General features: G+C 45.3%; 1 protein-coding gene across 13 annotated transcripts in view; it reads right to left on the bottom strand.

Moving 5' to 3' along the window:
* The window catches only part of ASAP1 (ArfGAP with SH3 domain, ankyrin repeat and PH domain 1), a 350,901-nt gene that overhangs the window by 165,162 nt on the left and 162,925 nt on the right, over positions 1 to 22,814 (bottom strand). The window contains exon 2 of one of the 13 annotated variants that reach the window (XM_067711259.1): positions 11,814 to 11,901. The exons of 11 other annotated variants lie outside the window; for them this stretch is intronic. In XM_067711259.1, coding sequence (XP_067567360.1) covers positions 11,814 to 11,876 — 63 coding nt within the window. In that variant the 5' untranslated portion in view covers positions 11,877 to 11,901. Of the gene's footprint in view, positions 1 to 11,813; positions 11,902 to 20,226; positions 20,566 to 22,814 lie in introns of those variants that run through there. One more of the 13 variants, XM_067711253.1, reaches the window with a different exon arrangement.

Raw genomic sequence — 22,814 nt, 5'->3', positions numbered from 1 at the left:
AGTACTTTTAGTTCTGAGAATATAACTCCATGGAATTATGTCTGTCTCTCTCACAGTTCTTAAATTTCAAATGCACTGGTTTGGGTTCTCATGGTAGATACGTAATACTTGATTGTGGACTGACCTGCTGATTTCTTCCTTTAAAAAAAAAAAAGAGCCAAGAAATGCCCTTGTCTCAATTCTCATGTTGCTTTAATTTTTCCAATTTTGGGTTAACTGGTATGGGAATATTTTTTTATTTACCCCATCAATTTCAAAAATAAATTCCAGAAGGGCATCTGTCCATTTACGTACAGAATTTTTTTTTAAAGTTTTGAAGACTGGGGGTAAGAAGAAGAAGAAAGGAAAAAATTCTCCCCAAAGAGTATGGTTCACAAAATTCATGACCTGAGTTAATTTAAGAAATAACAATCTGCCTGTAATTTAGAGAAATAAAGTGATGACTCATGCACTAAGATGAACTGGGTTCCCCCCCCCACACACACCCATGCCTTGGGATTACTAAATATCAGAGAATTTTCCCTTGGGATCTTCCCCAAAGCCTTTATTTGTTCCCAACCAGCTTCAAATATTCTCCTGTTTTCCACTCCTTTTAAAATTGTCCCCTTTCATTCCGGCTAATAACTGAAGCAATTTCTCATGAGTTCTTGCTATGGAAGGAAAACCTCAAAGTGGATGCTTAAATGCTTAAAATTCACTTTCAACCCTTGCCAGACCTCTTTTGTGAGACTACACTGGAATCGCCCTGGATGCAAGGCCTCCCCTGCCCTCCAACTTTTCTCTCAAGTCTGAAGCTAGTATTCAAGGAATAGATGGGGCAAAACAAGAGAGAGCAGGGCTCTGATCCAGCAAGTGCCTTTTTCAGGATGGCTATGACTAGACAAAATTTTCAAGCAAAATTAGCTTAAGTCAGAAATGCTGTTTTTAAAATCGAACCTAATGAGCCATCATTATCCTGTCATGCTCGCTCACTAATTACGCTGCCTCACGTGACTTTCATACATTTTGGTTTCTCATAATGGACGGCGGGGGGTGGTGGTGGTAGTATTTGCGTTACCATGTCTTCACCTGATATTACAGAAGGTTGGATTAGAGCTGAGCGCAATGAACCTCACACTTACAGGACAAGAGTTCCAAGACAAGCAAATTGTATGTATTTGGCTGCTTCTTGGGTGAGGATTAAGAAATATCAAGGCTTTCAAATTAATTGCATTTATCTCTTAGCCATCGGCTGTACTAAAGATTATAACAAACACCTTACCAAGTGATTCTGCTCTCTTCAAAACATTTTTGGGATAATGAATAGAGGATGTGTTACAATTTCTTTCTTTTTGAAAAAATAATAAATTTATTTATTTATTTTTATTTGTTTATTTTTGGCTGCACTGGGTCTTCATTGCTGCGTGCGGGCTTCCTCTAGTTGCGGGGAGCAGGGACTACTCTTTGTTGCGGTGCACAGGCTTCTCATTGCAGTGGCTTCTCTTGTTGAGGAGCATGGGCTCTAGGTATGTGGGCTTCAGTAGTTGTGGCACGTGGGCTCAGTGATTGTGGCTCACGGGCTCTAGAGCGCAGGCTCAGTAGTTGTGGGGCACAGGCTTAGTTGCTCCACGGCATGTGGGATCTTCCCAGACCAGGGCTCGAACCCGTGTCCCCTGCATTGGCAGGCGGATTCTAACCACTGTGCCACCAGGGAAGCCCTCTTTTTTCCTTTTGAAAGGGAAGAAAAAAGGCCAACCAACATCATCCAGCTAGAGGGAAAAAACCAAGAACTCATATTTTCCTTTCCAGTCAGCAGGCACGCCTAACATTTCTTGTTATTTCTGTGACACTAAAAGGTCTTTACAACTCAAGTGTAATGATGACTTAATTACAACAGTAAAACTGGAGAGAGTGTGCCCTCTGCTACAGGGTATACCCTGTATTAACAGTCTCCTCCTGCCAAATCACCGACCACTCTCTGTTCCAAATGGGTCATCCATCTCGCTGGGCTACTAGGACAGGAGCTCTGGGTGAGCAGGTGTTGGTCTACTTCCTGTGCATCCGCTGCAGTTCAACTAACCTCCGTGCTAACAATGTTTCAGCCGCTCTTCTCTATTTCTGATGGCCAAAAGCTCGTCATCCCATTTCAGTGAAGTGTAGGGCTGGGAAGACCTTAGAGATTACATATGCTCTGTACAGCCTCATTTTATTTTTTTAATTGAAGTATACCTAATTTACAATGTTGTGTTAGTTTCAAGTGTACAGCAAAGTGATTCAGTTATATTTCAGTGATTCAGTTATATATATATTCTTCTTCAGATTCTTTTCCATTATAGGTTATTACAAGCTATTGAGTAGAGCTCCCTGTGCTGTACGGTAGGCCCTTGTTTACCTATTTTACCTGTAGCGGTGTGCATGTGTCAGTCCCAAACTCCTGATTTATCCCTCCTCTCACCACGCACACCCAGCGACACTTTACCTGAAAACAAAAGCAAATCCTGAAATCCTGGGAGGTTAAATGGCTTGCCCAAGTTCACACAGGACAGTTTCACACCAGGACTAAGCCCATGTCTGTCTCCTACTCCTGTGGCTTTTCCCTGTACCAAGATGCAGCTGGAGTTCCGGACCGGCCCCAGGATGGCACTCATGGTCCTCAGCTTGGAAGCTCAGTGGGTGTGAGAGGAGATGCTGAGATGACCCCATGACTGTAGGAAACACGGGCCCATGAGGCCTCTGAGGGGCCCCACTGGGTCTCTGTGTGCTGAAGCACCCACCTCCTCCCACCAGTGGACTGGAGCATAAAGAGAGGTATTCCAGGGGCACACCCACCCACTGGACGAACACGGAGCCGCTTTCCAAGGCACTGAAGATTTGTGGGGGGAAACAGTCTTACATTAAGACAAATCTAAACTACACTGTGGTGCATAAAGTCAAACTTGCTTTTTCCTCCCTCAAGATAAAACCCAATACGTCCAGGAAATTTCAAGGCCTCTTAGGGTCTCCCACTCCTCAAGGAACCTCATGCAGAAACGTAATCCACAATGATTCTATTGTATGCATTCGGAAGAAGTGTGGGAGTGGAATTACTAGTTAAAAGTGTGGGTGCTTCTACCCTCATAAGCCCCAGTGTGAGGAGGCCAGGCCACTGAAACTGTGGAAGATATATTAAACAATCTGCTGATCCCTTAGCTCCTGCAGCCTTGCCTATTCCAAGGATCTCGGCAGCTCAGAAGTGAGTCTGGAGTTTATGAAACATGTGTACGTATATGTACAAGTATGTGTGCCTATGACATCAGAGCCCATAAATGCAAGCCAACCACTTTATCTGGTACTTGAATGAACACTGAAAGGAAAACGTATGACTGTCAACGTGTTGGCCATGAACAAAGAATCTTCCTAATCAATTCTCAAGGGTATTCCTGCCTTTATGCCACTTTCCCCTAACATGATGACTTAACCACCCCATAAAATTCAACCCTTCCTCCAGGAGATAAAGCTTGAGAATGACCAGGAAAAGAGGTGCAGAGGGGTGAGATGCTTGAGAAATACTGGGATGGATTCTATGTAAGCATGGGGAGTAGGGTGGGCTTGGGGTATCTCTTACTGTGTCGGAATGACTGCCAGGGAAACCTTCACTCTAGTCTAAGTCAGAGGCTGCTAACTCCTCAGGTAGAAGTAGCCCGAGGCAACCATACAGTTGACGTGCAGTAAGACTCTCTGACATACAATAAGATCTCAAGAGTTCATGCCAACGGCAAATGTGGAGGCAGACAGGGGACTCAAGGTGGGGAGACTCTGGAGGGGGCAGGATTACAGTCAAGGGATCTCCCTCCCTCTCTCGTAGTTTTCGTTCGTTCTTAGTTCCATGACTGCTCATAGCTGACTCCCAGCAACTACCACAATTCTTATATATTGTATGCATGCAACAAACAATTGCAGAAAGAATAAATAAATATGGCTACCCGGTATAAAAGGAAAAAAACAAGTGAATTTTACAGTTACTAAAAAAACTTAAAAGACTGTATGCTCCAGAAAGAAAAGTAACTGTTAGATACGGACAGTATAAATTATGCAGTTTTTTCATTAGCTAACATTCACCATGTGAGAAAAATATGTATGTCATAGATTGTCTTCTTGTTCTCAGTGCTGCTTAAAAGAAAACAAAAAGAAGTCCATGTGGGATCTTAGACAGGTTACAATGGTTTATTCACTGTCCACTTCAGTAAACACTTGGGATGAAAATTAATACTTTACTAAATATGAAGAAAGTAGTCTTTGAATGTGAGATGGAATTCCTAGTTTCTTAAATCCTTTGCACTAATATTTAGACCATAAGGATGCCTCTTTTCCCACGATCCACGTTGGGATAAAGCCTATCATAAAAGTTTGAAAATATTTATAAAATAGGCTCCAATGAAAACTCCCCCAAAAGGCTCTAGGAGAACGGACCTCAAAATACAAGTTTATCTTCAGATGTATTATTAAATACTTCAAATTTTTTACTTCTGCAGAAGGATAAACAGAGAGGCCTGTTCCATGACCCAAAAGCCAGGATTTCCTTGAATGACGCACTAATGAAAAATGCAAACCAGTGGAAGTCTTGACTCGCTGTACAGAGTCTCTTACATTCCAACCAAAGGTCTGCCTTGCATCAAGAGGGAAGAAATAGGGCTTCCCTGGTGGTGCAGTGGTTGAGAGTCCGCCTGCCGATGCAGGGGACACAGGTTCGTGCCCCGGTCCAGGAGGATCCCACATGCCGCGGAGCAGCTGGGCCTGTGAGCCATGGCCACTGAGCCTGCGCGTCCAGAGCCTGTGCTCCGCAACGGGAGAGGCCACAGCAGTGAGAGGCCCGCATACTGGAAAAAAAAAAAGGAGGGAAGAAATAGCTCCTGAAACCAAAAGTTACCCTTAACCTTTGCCTCAAGAATATTTCCACTTTTGGGTAACATGGAAACACGGAAAATGATCCTCCCAAATACTTAACACGTTTATCAACATAGCATTCGCTTGGCATATACTGTCTGATTATGTGTGTTAACTACAACACCTACCTTCAAAAAGCCCCAATTCAAAGATGAGGTAAGAGATAGCTAGGTTTCATGGCAAGGAATCACACTTTTTCTTCTAGCCAATACTACCTGGACCAGGGAAGGTAGCTTGACCAAGGGCTTCCCAGCAACCCATGATGTGGTTGGAGAAAAGAGAGATGAGCTGGACCAGTCAGAGACGACTCTTTCAGGAACTCGCAAAAGTAAAAAGGGATGGAGGAGAAACCATGATGGAGCAGGCATATAAGTCTTAATGAAGAAATGAAAATTCCGACTAAGCGGCAGGGAAAAGATATACAAAGCAGAAGCAATTCCAGACGAGGCCAGAGTGTGAGGAGAAAGAAACACAGATGCGATAAAGACATCACAGAGAGAGATCATGAGGTGGTCTGCAACTAACCCTGTCCCCACCCGTTTTTCACTACTTTTGAGTAAGCTTAAGTGAGCCTCTGCTCTCTAGAGAGCCTAATGGAGACGGAGCTCTCTGTTCTCTCAGTACAGTAATACTCAGAGTATTATTAACCTCTGTGGGCCACAGAGCTAATAAATCGTAAGATCAGAGAATCAAGTTCAGCAGTGTTTTGCTCCAAACCCTAGAGTGTATTCACCAAGCTGTATGCATTCCATAAGAATAACTACCAATTTTAAGTGCTGAGTCAGGCACAGAGAGATGCTGGATAAACATCAGTGATCTTTTTTTTTATTCATTATTTCATAGGTAAGGAAACTGAGGTTCAGAGAGGCCAAGCAGCTTGTTCACAGTCACACAGGTAAGAAAGGGCAGTCCCATGATTCCCAGGCATGCTCTTCATGCTACACACCTCTGAGTTGCAGACGCTGACAACTGGAAGATTCTAGGCCCTGTTAAAACTGGTGAAAGTGCTTCCCTGGTGGCACAGTGGTTAAGAATCCGCCTGCCAATGCAGGGGACACGGGTTCAAGCCCTGGTCCGGGAAGATCCCACATGCCACGGAGCAACTAAGCCAGTGTGCCACAACTACTGAGCCTGCGCTCTAGAGCCCGTGAGCCACAACTCCTGAAGCCCATGTGCCTACAGCCTGTGCTCTGCAACAAGAGAAGCCACCGCAATGAGAAGCCCGCGCACCGCACTGAAGAGTAGCCCCCGCTCGCCGCAACTAGAGAAAGCCTGTGCACAGCAACGAAGACCCAACGTGGCCCAAAAAAAAAAAAAAAAAAAAAAAAAAAAAACTGGTGAGAAAAAGAAAACCACTGGCCACAACTGGAAAAGGCAGAGGATGCCTGATCATGACCAGAACGTGACAGGTGCGGAGGTGAATAGAGAAACAAAGATGGATATTTCTCGTGGTCCTCCAGCCCTGGGGAGAGAAGACACTGAGAAGTGAGGACACCTGGGCTGCATTTAACCTCAAGGCAAATCGAATCAGGAATGCTAGCCAGGTTGCGAGATTAAACCACGGAGGCTCTTAACCGCTGATGCCTCATCTCACCTGCTCCTTCTACCTCACCGAGCAGAAGACGCTGCAGGGCTCCCCACAATCCCGTGATCACCAGCACCTTGCCAGGCAGACGGGGTTCTCAGGCCGGCTGGTCCTCTCAGCTCCTCGGCCCACGAAGTCGGTGGTGCCCAGCCCCCCTGCACCGCCCAGTGAGAGACTAGCAGGGTGCGGCAAACTGGGCCCAGAACCAACCAACCTATGCAATGTCTCCCGTTTCTTTTCTTTTGGCCACATGTGGGATTTTAGTTCCCAGACCAGGGATAGAACCCGTGCCCCCTGCAGTGGAATCGCAGAGCCCTAACCACTGGACCGCCAAGGAAGTCCCCAATGTCTCCCTTTCCAAAGCTGGCAAACGATGGTTATCTAAACCACTTTTAGAAAAAAACTATAATAACTGTATTCTTGAATTGTTATTTAGCTATTCATATACACAAATATTTCATTTCACTCAGGAATTGAGTAAGTGCTTAGTATGTGCTAAGCAATGTGCTTGTACCTCCCAGTGAGTACAAATGAGAGGGCAGATCCTTGTTGTACGTCCTTGTTTAATCCTTGTTGTACGTCCTTGTTTAATCCTTGTTGAAGCTTATATAAAACTGTGCGTCAACCATACCTCAACAAAAATGCACACAGGGAAATATTTCATTCAAATGGAAAAAAAAAATTTTTTTTAACAAGAGAAACGGTAAATAAACCCTTTTCTTGTAGAAACATGCCGGGCAGTGTCAGTGCTGGTGCAGCACAAGTGAACCATAACTGGCACGAGATGATCACTGCGCACAAAGGGTTCCAGAAACCCTGGAGGGAGGGCATGGGATGTGTCACACAGGGTGGTGTTTCCCTGGCTACGAAGAGTAAATGTTCTCCAAGCATCAGGGGAAAGACATTTTAAGAAAGAGGGACGAGCAGAGGCAAGGACAAGCGATGTGGACTGGAATCCCTGGTGTGCAAGGGGAGTGTAAAGAATAAAACGAAACAACAGGGACTTCCCTGGTGGCGCAGTGGTGAAGAATCTGCCTGCCAACTAGAGAAAGCCTGTGCACAGCAACGAAGACCCAACGTGGCCCCCCAAAAAAAAAAAACTGGTGAGAAAAAGAAAACCACTGGCACAACTGGAAAGACCAGGTTCAATCCCTGGTCTGGGAAGATCTCACACGCTGTGGAGCAACTAAGCTAATGAGCCACAACTACTGACCCCGTGCTCTAGAGCCTGCGTGCTGCAACTACTGAGCCTGCGTGCCGCAACTACTGAGCCTGCGTACCGCAACTACTGAGCCTGCGTGCCTAGAGCCCGTGCTCCACGAGAGAAGCCACCGCAATGAGAAGCCCCCGCACCGCAACGAAGAGTAGCCCCTGCTCTCCGCAACTAGAGAAAGCCCGCGCGCAGCAACGAAGACCCAACACAGCCCCCCCTCAAAACAAAACAAAACCAAAAAACAATGAGGGGATCTTTCAAAGAATGTTGTGATCCTGGCCCTTTCTCCAGGCAACATAAAGCCACTGGCAGCTTGAAGTAAGAACTGTGAAGGGGTCAAGTCTTGTTTCCTTCAGGGGTTCCCCAGAGCACCCAGCACTGGCCGTCTAACAGGAGCTGTTCGTAAACGTTTCTGGAAGTGAACGATCAAATAAACCATCAGGATTTTGGAAGGAGTTCCCTCTACTTTCCCAGATGCAAAATAAGAAAGCAAAGAAGGCCTTCCAACAGCCCAACTTCTGAACCAAGTGTGCCTGGCATCCGCAGTGAGCTTGCAAGAAAGGAAGAAATTACTGTGGCTTGAGGATCAGAGCAGGAAGCATGTGAGCTGCTTTTGCCACAGGCCTGGGAGGCAACATAGGGGGGCTGAGATTTCAACATCCATGGAGTAACAGGAAAAGATGACTCACAGGTGGGGAGCTGGATTCCCTACTGAAGTCAGAACGCTTATGGGGACTCTGATCTCAACGGAAGTGTGAACATGGGGAGGAAAAAAATCTGCCCGTGGGCACAGTGACCAGCAAGAAGGCTGGTCAGCCTGTGTCTAGGCTGTGGGTCGGTGGTGGGAAAGCCTCACCTGAGATTACTTCACCCCTGGCAAGTGATTCCACCTGGGAGTTTGGGGAGCTCTCAAGCTGAAAAGTGACGATAAAGGTGCTCTGGGCATTCAGGCCCCGTGGGTTTCAAGTCTGCAACTTACCCTGAAATGGTGGTGGTGGGAAGCTCTGTGAACTGTGCTTGGCACTATTCGGTAAGTTTGAGGTCTTTAAAAAAAGGATTTAAAATTAAGTAAAACAAAAGTGGTCTGGAGTGGCGCTTCCCTGGTGGCGCAGTGGTTAAGAATCTGTCTGCCAATGCAGGGGACATGGGTTCGAGCCTTGGTCCGGGAAGATCCCACGTGCCACGGAACAACTAAGCCTGTGCGCCACAACTACTGAGCCTGCGCTCTAAAGCCCACGAGCCACAACTACTGAAGCCCGTGCTCTGCAACAAGAGAAGCCACCGCAATGAGAAGTCCTCGCACCGCAATGAAGAGTAGCCCCTGCTCACCGCAACTAGAGAAAGCCTGCACGCAGCCATGAAGACCCAACACAGCCAAAAATAGATAAGTAAAATAAATAAATAAATAAATAAAATTTATTTTTTTAAAAAAGTGGTCTGGAGCTGGAAGCACCCCAGGAGAAAAAATGTAAAACCACTCTGAAGGGTAAGACTTTTAATCAGGCCACACAAATCACCCAGAGAGCCTTCCTGATAATGAGGTTACCTTCCCCAAACACAAAACCATAAAAGAAAGCAATCTGCCACGAGTGGGAATCAGAAGATACAAAAAAACAGAATAGGGCTTCCCTGGTGGCACAGTGGTTGAGAGCCCGCCTGCCGATGCAGGGGACACGGGTTCGTGTTCCAGTCCGGGAGGATCCCACGTGCCGCGGAGCGGCTAGGCCCGTGAGCCATGGCCACTGAGCCTGTGCGTCCGGAGCCTGTGCTCCGCAACGGGAGAGGCCACAACAGTGAGAGGCCCATGTACCGCAAAAAAAAAAAACCAAAAAACAAAAAACAATAAATTTCCCCAAGAATTTGAGCTAATATAATTACTGAATGGATTACCCAATTTGTAAAAAATAAAGACCTAAAATAATAAAAATGAGAAAATAATAAGATTTTACGACGACAGAAAGATGTGAAAGAATACTAAACAGATCTTCCCCCAAAATAAAAAATACGTAACAAAGGAATGGTTAAACATTATATACAGCTGATAAGAGAATTAGTGAACTGGAAGATATATCTGATGAAATTATCCTAAGAATGCAGTACAGAAAAAGAAAAAGTGGGATATTAAGAGACATGGAAGATAGAATGGGAAGGTCCAATGCTAATCTAATAAAGTTCCAGAAGGAGAGAACACTGGGAAAGAGTGGAGGAATAAGTGAAGAAATTTAGAAAAGGTAACAACCATAGTTCTTTGAGCTCTTCAGAATATATCACTTATCAACCACTTCTTAAGCACATCCTGCAGGTACTGAGAACAAAGGGAGCCACTATCAGGACACAAAACAAGTACAGTCAGCCCCTTTCATGTACTCTGTTGGGGGAAGCCCTTGTTAAGCCAGCAGAGAGCACAGAATCCATTGCTAAACCCAAGCCTACAGTTAACCCTAATAACAGCCCCTAGGGCTACTGGAATCCAATGAAAAAGAGAGTTAGTAACAGCTATAGTACTCAAGTAATTCATGGACCTTGAAGAATACGGAAATAAAAGATATAATACTGGCAGTTACGACTTGCCGCGTCCTTAGTCTACACAAGACACTGTGTAGCACTTTCGACGGAGGGGCAGATTAGGTCCCCACAATAACCTAACGGGATGGGGATGATTAGATGATGATGATGTTTAGAGACAAGCAAGGCTGAGCACCCTGCCCAGAGTCATGAAGCTGGTGAAGGGGAACTGGAGGTCAAACCCAGATGGTCTAACTCCACAGCTGGGCACTTCACCGTTCCGACGTCTAGGCAGAACCCTCTTTCCCTTGATAAGAATCTAATTTGTAATTAATAAATGAATGGCGTGTTGAAGGAACCCCTCTACCCCATCCTTACAAAAACAGTGAGGTCAAGGTGGAACCTACTATGCCCTTTGCGTAGGACACGTTTCCTTCATAAGAGCAGTGAGATCAGCTGTGACTGATAATTTTTTTTTCTTGGGAAAGCCCCCTCCTAAGGGGTCAGTTAAAGGGGAGGGTGGGAGAGGCCCTGTCTCTGGAAAGAAACCCAGGAAGCAGCTGAAGGAGTCCTCTTTCCCAAAACCATGCCTCGTCCTTGTGGCTACGCAGCAGTCTGACAGAGCCACAGGGCAGCACAAGGTCCAAAAGATGGTGCCCATTTTCTTTGTCCAAGAATCTCATTTCTGGGAAAGCATCCCAAGGAGACCACTCAATAGGGGAAAATGGCTCATGACTCACGGATCTCTGCATCGACGGTCTCAGCCCAAATGCAGGCAATCTCCGGAGACCCAAACACACAGAAACGGCTTAGTAAACTAAGGAACATCTATATGATGGTATTGTTGTGGGGTCCTTGAAATAACAGAGACAGCAATACTTCACAGCAATATTTGTGCTATTACATACAGTAGAAGAGCAAAATTCGAAGTGGCAACTGTGTAAAACAATGTATGAAGCACCGAAGACTGAACAGCAATAATTAAACACCGTTAGGTTAGGATGGTGGAATCACGGGTGATCTTTACTCTTCAAATATTGTTAAAATGTGCTACTGTTGCATGGTATACTAAATTTGAAAAAAAAAGGCATTCAGATTTCTTGATAATTCTCTAGTTCAAGAATCCTTTGCACTCTCCACAAAATTATACTACTGTTTGTTAAACAAAAGACTTTCCCCTGAAGCACTCTCCCCCAACAGTTTTGCCAATGTTAGCTTACATTATACGGGACAAGAGCAATATCGAATTACTGAGCATATGATTCAAGAAACCTGAGGGAGGAGGCGAAGAAGGAACAGTCAAAGGCACTTAAACCACTAACAGAAAAACACTGTGGCTCGTACATAAAACCATTATTGGCCTCCGTGAGGCATTATCAGTCCAATAATACATTTCTGTTTTAGACTTTTTAAAAAGTGTACTTGAAACCAGAACAGGCCTTGAATTTCAAACACACAGAACTAAAGGAATGCCGCGGAGGGAGAATTAAGGTCAAGTGAAATTGGCCTTTTGTCTGGGATGCATTCTTCAGACTTAGGAAAGAGGCAGAGTTCGGTTTAGCTGTGGATGATTTGAAAGTAAAATCCGAGGTTTTCAGCATTACTCACGCAGCCAGAGTTACAATGCCCAGTGAAGGTTGCTGTGGTATGGTTTCCAAGTAAAACAGCCATCGTGTGACCCTGAGTGTACCTCTAGCTGCAAGGAAGTGGACAAAAAATTGTTAACGGGATGTCCTGGGAATACAGGTAATGACAAGTTCAAAAGACTGTTTACATGTGCTTGGAGGGTCAACAGCAGGAAAGAACAATGTTAAACGTGCTGAATGCAGCTTGGTAATACTCGCCATCTGCTAAAGGGAGTCAGCTCTCCAAGCTTCCCCTGTGATGGTGAGCGTGTCGGCTTCGTGTAGAAAATGCAAGTTTGGGGGACTTCCCTGGTGGTGCAGTGGGTAAGAATCTGCTTGCCAATGCAGGGGACACGGGTTCGAGCCCTGGTCCGGGAAGATCCCACGTGCCGCGGAGCAACTAAGCCCGTGCGCCGCAACTACTTAAGCCCACGCGCCTAGAGCCCATGCTCCGCAACCAGAGAAGCCACTGCAATGAGAAACCCATGCACCACAATGAAGAGTAGCCCCCGCGGGCCGCAACCAGAGAAAGCCCACGCGCAGCAATGAAGACCCAACACAGCCAAAAATAAGTTAATTAATTAATTGAAAAAAATGCAGGTTTTGATAACTGTGTGTGACTGGTGCTCTCCTCCTTGTGCAGCAGGGATACCTGTTTCCTAGCTGAAGCTAGGTCCCCACCCAGACAATGGGTGGCAGCCTCAGGGTCACCATCAGCTGAGTCAACTGTCTTGGGAAAGTTGAAAGGTACCCAAAGGTACATAAAGGTAGCGGTTGCTGTTTATAAAGACTAGGTCTCTGCATCCATGTCAGGGTAGGGCTATTTTTAATTGTTGCATCATCTGGTCTCTGGATTAGATAAGTAGGCCAAGTCCACGTACCTAAGAATCACAGTGTTTTGAGGCATTACACGTCAAAGTAAAAGAACTTAACAGATACCTAGCACAAAAGACCTAAACTAAGTCACTCCCCTACTTGGAACTTTCCCCTCCAATAAGACCAACTTTCTTTTCTTTTTCTTTTTGTTTAAACTGAGGATCAAACTAAATTCATTTCATGACCCACTAGTGCACTGCAACCTGCAGTTTGACTAGCATATTTCTAAAGTCCCTTGTATTTTTGATGGTGCCTGATTCTAACATTCATTCAAGTCCCATCTTTGATCTCTTACACAGAAATGGCTCTGTAAGTAAAAGGAAGGAAGGAACTTCCCTTGCTAAAAATGTTAATTGGGTAACTAGTTGTACAAATTCCTTATATGTTCAAAGCTTTTCATTTTGATATTTTGCTTAATGTGGATAAAAATATTCTTTCAACTCAAACACGCATAACAACATAAAAATTAAATGGACTAGGCCAAATCTTCACCCCCAAATTTTTGGGGGAGAAGGCAATTTGGTCCTAACCTCCTGACGTCTGAGTTTGGTGGGGAGGAGGGAGGCGGAAGGAACAAACAAATGGAACCTCTCCAAACCACGGAGGTACCTTAGGAAGGTAATTTTTGTCCTACCTGCTGCGGAAAATGACAGCACTTAAAGAGGAGTTACAGATTTTCCTCCAGTGTCTCTCTACCTTTACCAGCCATTTCCCTGGTCTGCTCAAATTAATTTGTCCTATAACCTTTGCCCAGGAGTCACTCATTTCATGGCTTCAAACGAGTCACCAACACAGAAAGCAAGGGCGCAACAATGTTCTTGGCCAAGTAAATCGCCATCTCCTCCAAGGGAACCCGCGCCCCTGGGAGTGGTTTGGGAATCACACTGTCCGCAGGGAGGACCCGCTTCTCCGGGTCTCCAGGGACACCCACACTGATCAGCAGAGCCGGCTGCCGGGCAGCTCAGACTTGTCTCACCTGCCCTGTGAGCAACAAATCCTCCTCATTCCCCAACTTCTCATTCATCCAGTCAGGGTGGGGCTGCAGTAACAACTACCTACTGACAGCACATGGGGCGCTAAGGGGGCAGTTCATCCCAGGTTCAACTTCAGCCTTACTGTGCTCTTTTTAAAAAAAACAGAGTACGAATTATAACGATGTGCTATGGAGACACTGCACTGCTTGAACTCCAAGGTATCTGTTCTTCTTTACCAAGAAATTATACCTTGCAGAGTTTTGGTAAAAAGAATTCTTACCACCTCAAGGCGAAAGAGTGAAGGAAACCCAAATCAGTAACATTTCTTCCGTTCCTACACACGGAGCTCAGATGTTATTCATCTAACTTCAAAATTTAGCTTCCAATACCTACCAACCCACATCTCCGTATTTCTTGTTCTTCTCTTTTTGCGTCCTTCATAAATACGATAAAAGCCACAGGTTTTAAAAACGGAACTAAACAAACTATAACCATTAGGTTGACCATCCACGGAGCTAAACCTGCTCCATTATGATTTCACATCCTTAGGGAATGATCCCCAAGGGTCACGTTTTCACGTGGTTCTCTCCACTCCTAAATTACTAAATTTAGTTTGCCTTTCTCCTGTCTCCGGTTCACAACGATTGTGTGCTACTTTGTTTGGGTTTCATTTTTTTCCACTCTTATTTACAAATGCATAAAATCTTTGTGGGAATAAACACTGCATGACTTTATATTGGAAGAGGGGAAAAAAGCAAGGATTACTAAGTTACTAATAGGTTGGATGAACTCCAACCTATTTAAGGATAATTAATCCTTAATTATCCAATTATTTGATGTCATCATTGTATATTTTGTTGCCCATGGCTTGTTTTGGTTGGTTGGTGGTAGGTACATGCCTGAGTGTTTTGGAAGGGCCTCTTTCTCATTTAGTTCATTATGCAACTACTTGATTTATTTCAGAAAAACAACAACAATAAAAACAAAGACATTTCCTCCCAAGGCACAAATTCAGACCTTTGGTCACAGAACAGTCCATGTTAGAAGGCCTTAGAGTTGATTCCAGACGGGGATTCATATTCAACCAAGATCTGCTAAACTCACCCCCCTCTTCTTACCCTCGATCTTATGACAAGTGCTCTACACCAATATTCTCAATCCCTAAATAGTCCCTCCTATGAAGTAATAATGCTGATTTGTTTTACACTGAAGAAACAGAATTAGAAAAATTAAGTAACATGCTAAAAGTCATCTGTAAATTCAAATATCACTTTTCCACTTGTTTTCTAGGCCTGTTTATTTTTTCTTCAGTCTCCAGCATTCAGAAAATCCAACTAAATTATGGTGTCCACTTCTATAATAAATCTGCTTGTGTTTCAACGTTGCACAGATTTTAGAATACATATTGCAAAACCTTTATACACTATCAGAGTAAAGACGTAACTGAAATAATGGTAATAGATCACACATACTTAAAACCTTGTAACAGCGGTTACATACAGGGTGGCAGGGTTGGGAAGGGGAGGAAACCTTCCAAGTCCACAGCTCTAAAACTTGTTTTCCCAAACTAAAACATTTTAGCACATCTCTGATCTTACTACCTTACAGAAAATTAATGATGTGATGGCAAAAAACAGTAAGCAAGAAGCAAAAGAGATCTGCACAAACACTAAAGGGATTCCCATATCTAAAGGGATAAATTAGAAGAGGGGGAAATGAACATTTTTTTCTCTAAAAATGTGACATTTTCAAGTTTCAAGAGCTGTCAGATGAAATGCATTTTTCAATTGTGCATTCCTGAGGGGTTTTTTTGTCTGTTCATTTAAATTGTTTTCTATCTGTGGAATATTATTACACACAAGAGCATGCCCATTTTTTTTCTTTTGTAATAAGTATAATACAGAACCCTAGGACCAGAAAGAAAACAGTAACTACAATGAAGTTTTAAACGTGGTAGAAGTGATAAAACTCAGAAGGGAGAAATACTGTCATTTCTCTTTTTGAGAATATTGCAAATAATCGGTGGTACATTTTTCTAATATCACTGCTTTGCTGGATCCCTGCTTATATGAGCAGAAAGTGAGAAACACTTTTTCTTATATGCTGAGTTCAGCACTGCTGTCGAGTGATAGTCATACTCCTAGTGATACTGCAAAGGGTAACTTCACAAATTAAGCTCAAAAAAAAGGATGGGCTAATGGAGAAAGATTCAATCCTACCACTTATTCACCAGCAGATCAATCTATAGTTTCTTTGAAAAAAAAAAAAAGTCCATTTTAGTGTCATAATCTTCACTCATCTCTTTAAAATTAATATGGGGGCTTCCCTGGTGGCGCAGTGGTTGAGAGTCCGCCTGCCGATGCAGGGGACACGGGTTCGTGTCCCGGTCCGGGAAGATCCCACATGCTGCGGAGCAGCTGGGCCCGTGAGCCATGGCCGCTGAGCCTGCGCGTCCGGAGCCTGTGCTCCGCAACGGGAGAGGCCACAACAGTGAGAGGCCCGCGTACCGCAAAAAAAAAAAAAAATGAAGTCTATATTCTAAATCTCTTTCCTTTTTGAAGGAAAAACCATCGAAAGCCATCTAAAACCCTGAAATTCAGAGGCCGCTGCCAAGGCAGAGCCCTGCCCACTTTCCCCCACTCCAGATGTGGCATCGCAGAAGGGGCAGGGGACTGCAGGGGGAGGGCTGACCAGATGAAAAGTAATAACCCATGTCCAGAACACTGGTTTTGCAACAGAGTCACCTGAGGAACTTACTGAAAACACGGAAGCCCAGCTCCTGACACCAGGAGACTGTACTGAGGAGAAGCAGACGGGGCCTTGGAATCTGCTTCCTCACCAGCACCCCGGGGGCCCTGGCTGTCTACAGACCGCACCTGGAGAAAACCTTGCAGAGCCATGCCTAAGATGACAATCTAAGGTGAGATAGGTCACACTTGCAGGAGGACAAGGGAGTGGTTTTAACTGGTCTGTGGTGGTGCTCAGGTGCGTTTTTAAAGGCCCCCAAGTGTTTCCAATATACAGCCAGGCTTGGGCACACTGCCCTGCATGGGCGCAGGAGGCCTGTGGATGAAACCTATTGATCTTGCCTGCTGTGATCACAAAGCTCATTCTTCTCACCCCAAGACTTGCTCAAAATTCCCTATTAGCCCCAGAACCCTCCACAGGATGAAGGGGGTTGGGGGAAGCACCCAGATCTTGGGCCTTAGAGTGAAGAGACCTGAGTTCGGATCTTGCCTCAGCCACTACCTGGCTCTGAGATCTCCGAGTATCTCTTATAGGACTACTAATATATCAGTCCCATTTAATATCCTCTTTATAGGCTTTGATCTATCTTGGCCCTCAGTTTCCCCATCCTTAAAAAGGAAATGTTTGCAGTAAAATCCCCTTAGGGTATAAAATTCTGTAATTCACAATACCTTAACATGATCAGATTTTCATTCTTCTCATGGTAACGTACACCCCCATGCCTGCACTGCTTCCCCCTTAGGAAGAACCACGCCCAAACGGCAGGCCTTGAGATGATCACAGGATGACAGACTGCTGTTATTAGGAGGATGGTGGAGGTGACAGGCCTTGCTGTCATCTTCTGAGTACTTTTCAGAGAGGCCAAGTCTTCACTTACACGGTACTTAGGGGCATTTCATTTTGGGGCGTAGTGGTGCAGAAATGGGGGGGTTATGTTGTTTTCATTGCTAGAGAGAAGATAATATCTAGCTGATAGTGAACCAGGCTGAGCCCTCAAACGTCCTCACTCGATCTGCCCTGAACCGTCATTTACCCTAAGTACGCCCAAGTATCCTAACTGGAAAACAGGGAAGGGACGCTTAACCTCTAACTTGTGCCAAAGAATATCAATTTGATATGGCAACTTGTCTCTCCTCACTACTTCCTACAGCATCCACTGTCAGGGGTGCACCCTGGGCATCAACACTTGACGACCTATTATTTTATTTCATTAAGTTTGATCGATAAGAGTCCACTTCCTCGGGAGCAAGAGGGTGAATGGCGACGTACAGCGGCCCCTCCCTATCTGCGGGTTCCTCATCCGAGGACACAGAGGCCTGAGATGACTGCTTGAGCGTCCGCAGATTTGGGGACCTGCAGGGGGATCTGAGAACCACTCCCCCCTGTATACTGAGGGGCAACTGGACTTCTTTTCCTCAGCAGAGTGCTGGGCGCAGAGCAGAGATGTGCACTGAAGTGGCCGAGAGGAGTCACGTGCTCGCAGCAAGGCCTTCCTCAGTGCCGTCAGCAAAGGACCTGATTGGTTCTGAGCTACAACTCCTGTAATACTTTTTTCCCTCGCACACTTGCAGGTGGAAATGAAGAACAAGTCTGTTTCTTCTCCACAGTTCCCTACCTGTGACTTGGAACAGAGACGCCTTGGCGAGTCGTAGGAGCACAGACTCGTAAGTGCACGAAGAGCCAAACTATAGCACCACCTGCGACTATGTATCAACAGCTGATGAGGTGAGGCTAGTTTCTTAGACTCTGTTGCTTCATCTGTAAAATAGGAAGGGACAGCCCTAACCATCCCAAGACAGTCAACAGATGGCAATGCTTCTCTTCCAAGAGCTTTGAAACCCACCACTGGGAGATTTCCTCATATGGAGTTATATTCCTGGCTCCCGCAGAAGGAAATAAATGGGTGAACCAATCAGGCCTGTGTAGGGAGCTACAGAAAGCCCACTAACTCATTTATCAAAGATTCCTGGAAGGCGGCAGTAATGGCTTTGGGCTGCTACCCACTTAGGCACATTCAGACTGATGACCGCAGGGTCAATACCGCTCTCTCAATTACAGCCCCCGGAGACATCCCAGCCTGCTAACATGTGAAAGCTCTTCTCCTGGCCAGCACAGGAGCCGGAAAGCACTTCTAAACAGGGGAACACGCAGAGCTAAGTGCTCACTCTGAGAAGTAAAAGGCTTACTAAAGGAGACATATCAGAGACTACAGGGACCTATTTTGTTTGCTTTTTTGTTCTAACTTTACAATGGAAAAGGCCCACGGAAACTGTTTACAGTCCTCATGACGACTAGAACAACAGATCTGGAAAAGGACACAGGCACTAACTACCAAGCTGAAGGTAATACGAGCCTCTTTTTTGTCGAAGTAAATGTCCTGACAACGTGTGGACCTCATCAGAGGCTCCAAGAAGAGGAGATCTGAAGACAGAGTGATCAAGCAAAGAGGTTCCAAAGAGGCACGCTTCGCTGAAGGACCTCTGTGAGGAAGATTCAGACCCAGGACCTTCTATGAATGAATGGATGCTTTGCACTGAGAAAAGATAGATAAAGAACCCCGAGGGCCTGGCTTCTAGGTCTGGTGTTGCTATTAATAAGGTATGGTGTCCCCAGGCTCAGCAAACTCCTAAAGCCAGCTCCTCACTTGTTTAAATCAAAAGAAAAAGAAAAAAAGCAAAAAAAAAGGTGGGAGGGAGGGGATGAAAGGGTACAAACATCCAGTTGTAAGATAAATAAGTTCTGGGGATCTAATGTACAGCATGGTGTCTATAGTTAATAACAATGTATTGTCTAATTTGAAAGTTTCTAAGAGGGTAGATTTCAAAAGTTCTCAGCGCACACACACACACACACACACAGAGAGAACTGTAATTAAGTGATGGATGTGTTATCTTATTGAGTAAGCACTTTGCAATATATACATACATAAAATCACTATGTTGTATACCTTAAACTTATATAATGTTTTAAGTCCATTCCAACTCAATAAAGCTGAGGAAAAAAGGTCATCCAAAAGGGGCGGGGGTGGAGCCCCAGTAAGTTTCAATGACTCACCCCCAAAACACACTGCTAACAAGTGGCTGAGCTCTGGCTGGAACTCATTAACTCCTCATTCAAAATCCAGTGTTTTACACCTTACAAAGAGCGAGCCTGCTAAGACCTCCACCGTCTATGTTACCAGCAGGTCCCCTGAGGAAGAAAGAGCCGCAGGAGTGTCCCGGTGGGTCCTCCACGGGGCCTCCTGGGACAGGAGCCCGGCCGCGGCTCTGAATCTCTGGCGTGAACATCCAACCTAAATTCTCACCAAACAGGGAGAACTGTGGTTTGCAGGCTCAACCTGAACTGAGAAAAATAAAGAACACAGCACCTGATCACCTGAGCCAAAACTGGAAACACACACAGTCACGAGAAAGCTCTGTGGCAGCACAAGGCAGAAACCGAGTCAAGAGGAGGCAGGAAGCCAGGCCAGAGGATGCGGAGGGCAGTCCACGCACCGTGCCAGGCGCAGCCGTGGCAGAGAGGGGACTCGGCGACCAAGGCCTCTGCCTGCTGCCGAGGGAGGCCAGTGCCCAGGGTGGAAACTAACCCTCCTCAAGGTTTTAAACGCACACACCTGGGCCCCATGCCAGACCTTCCAGATCAGAATCTCCAAGAGGGAAGAGCATGACACATGCTCTGGCTGAGGGCCACAGCCCATAGCAACCAGAATAAGGCTGAGGAGGAGAAAGCAGAGGCCAGACAGGGCAAGGGAGCAGGAAGGACTGTACTGTCTCCGTCTCACCTGGTCTGGCCACTCACCTCCAAGGTGCTTCCGTGTAACCACCACTGTGTAGCAAGGATGGAAGGAGGCAGTGAGACAATGTCCACAGGCAACAAGAGAAAAACACCAGGGAATTCCCTGGCGGTCCAGTGGTTAGGACTTGGTGCTTCCACTGCCTGGGCCCTGGTTCGATCCCTGGTCAGGGAACCAAGATCTCGAAAGCTGTGTAGCACACACACCCCCCAAAAGGACAAAACACCAATGACAATAAGCCACGCCAGCTCTCGACGTCCAATCAGTTTACAACAAAAAGGACCCAGCAGCTGAAAGTTGAGTTGAAGTGAAAGAACCAGAAAATTCATTTCAACACAACAAAAACAAGTTCAAAGACTGGTTCTCAGTGAGGTGCCCTGAGAAGAGACCTAATGAGTGTGTTGAAAACCCCCCAATAATCAAAAGGCCATGTTATCGTGTATCAATTAGCACTAACATCTTAAGACTATGGGGCTCCTTAACTCCGTATGATTCTAAGTAGAGAGTTCCAAGGGAACAAGCACAGTAAATAATTATCAGGCAGCGTGATGCATGTCTGTCACTGTAGTCACACAGGCGTTTCCAAGAGCATTTTCTGAGCCCAGATCTTTAGGACAGATCTAACCGACCACAGAAAGCTGTAGTCATGTCCCAAATTCTAGACACATTTTATTATTTTAGAGGGGTGTGGCAGGTACAAGCCACCATTCCTACGCTAAATGGAAAAACAAAACATGGCCCTCACCAAAAAACAAACTGCATTTTTTGCTGACATCAACAGTGCCAGAGGAGAAACAAAGAAATAAACCAGAGGCTCACTGGCTTCTGTTTCATTAGAAACACATGAAGACAGTATCTGCCAATGAGAAAACATTCCTCTTTCTTTGCAAAAGTCTTCCATGCAAATCAACGTTTCTTTTTTCTTCTTTTCTGTTCTTTCTTCCCCCCCCCCCAATACATACCATCCGGTTTTGTATTAATAGCTAGGGAGCACACATATCAGACTGAGACACATGATAAAAGAGATGAGGGATAAAGGACAAAAATACCCCCAATAACTCCATGGGTATTCAATCCGTATGTATCAAATATCCTTGTTAAACACAAACTACGCAGGGTGGGAACGCAGGAGAGCCAGCCATTGCTTTTGGGCCACACAGCATCCTTTCACTCAGCCCAGTACCATGCTGGGGGCAGAACCAGAACTCAAATCCAGATCTTTTATCTCGTACTTTAAAGTCCCTTCATAAATGCCCCCACAACCATGGAGTCTCTGGCATGTTTACAAAGACCTTCCTCCTCCAATACTTGACTCAAAACAACCCTTTGAGACAAACAAGGCAGAAACCTGCAAGCCCATCTCACAGATGAGAGAGCGGAAGTGAGGGGAGTTCTACAGGGCCACCCAGCTAACAGGGAATGGAACAGATTCAGGCTTCTGACTCAGTCTACCTGCTTGTCAAGTAAAAGCAAAACCCCCAAAACTCCAGCATTTGATCCCCAATGAGACTGAGAGAGAAAAGAGAATGAAGAGAAGAGCATAAATCCTACACCCTCCCCTGAACTCTGTGGTTGCATTAGCCCAGAAATACACGGGGGAGGCAGAGGAAATTACTCTTTACTCACGTAAGGTCTGAATCATACATCCAGTGTTAGAGATTCTGAAGTTACCCACACTGTCTGCCACAATCTGCTTCTCGGAGCCTTGGACGTGACAACCAGGGGATGTGAGGACCTGGCTGACACCGCATTGAATGTTAATGGCAGGTGTCAGAAATCCACTTCTGCGGAGATATTTAACCATATTTTAAAATGGGGGTTGCGGAGTCCCTACCATGCGAAAAAATTTTTGAAAGCAGCATGGTGTGGGGAAAACAGATCTGCTTTTGCAACTGAGCGTATTGGCTACACCAGCCTGGCTACTGTGTGGTCTCGAGCAAGAAACTAACCTCTCGGCTTTAGCTCCCTCATCTGTAAAACAAACAGATCTGACTGGATGATTTCTAGATGTCTCTCAACTCTAAAAATATTCTATAATTTCTGTAAGAGAGATCAGATAGAGGAAGAAATAAAGTAGGGGAGAGAGAAAGAAAAAAAGAGAGGTGAGAGCAGGGAAGGAAGAGCATGGGGCGGGAGCGGGGAGCTGGTCCACGGAGCAGTCTGGGGCATCCTTACCTAAGAGTGACCCTACTCTGCGTGGAACCCACTGTCCTCTTGACCCAATAACCAATATAAAACTTAAGGCTAAAAAGAGGTGACGGGAGTTTACTTGCAGTGAACGTCAACTATGTACCAGATTACAAACCTGAGTCTGTGTCTCAGTTCAGTAACTTTCTACCATTACAGAATCTCTTATACTGGCACTTGTGTGTTCCTTATTTTACTCGGTCATTAAAAAGAGATATGCAGAGCTGATTTTCTTGCCTTAGTTTTGCTGACGAGGAAACCATGATTTAGAGGGATCAAGCAGCCTTAAAAAAAAAAAAAAAAAGTCACCAGGCCAGTGAGTAGCGCAGACAGACTCGAAGAAAGATGATTTCACCAGTGCCCCTTCTAATACTCCTTGCTGTCTCTTTTCTGCCTTCTTTACACC

The sequence above is a fragment of the Pseudorca crassidens genome, chromosome 17, assembly GCF_039906515.1.
Source record: "Pseudorca crassidens isolate mPseCra1 chromosome 17, mPseCra1.hap1, whole genome shotgun sequence".
In the NCBI taxonomy this organism is placed as follows: Eukaryota; Metazoa; Chordata; class Mammalia; order Artiodactyla; family Delphinidae; genus Pseudorca; species Pseudorca crassidens.
Note: the sequence above shows the minus strand (reverse complement) of the source record. Positions and strands in the feature narration are given on the sequence as shown.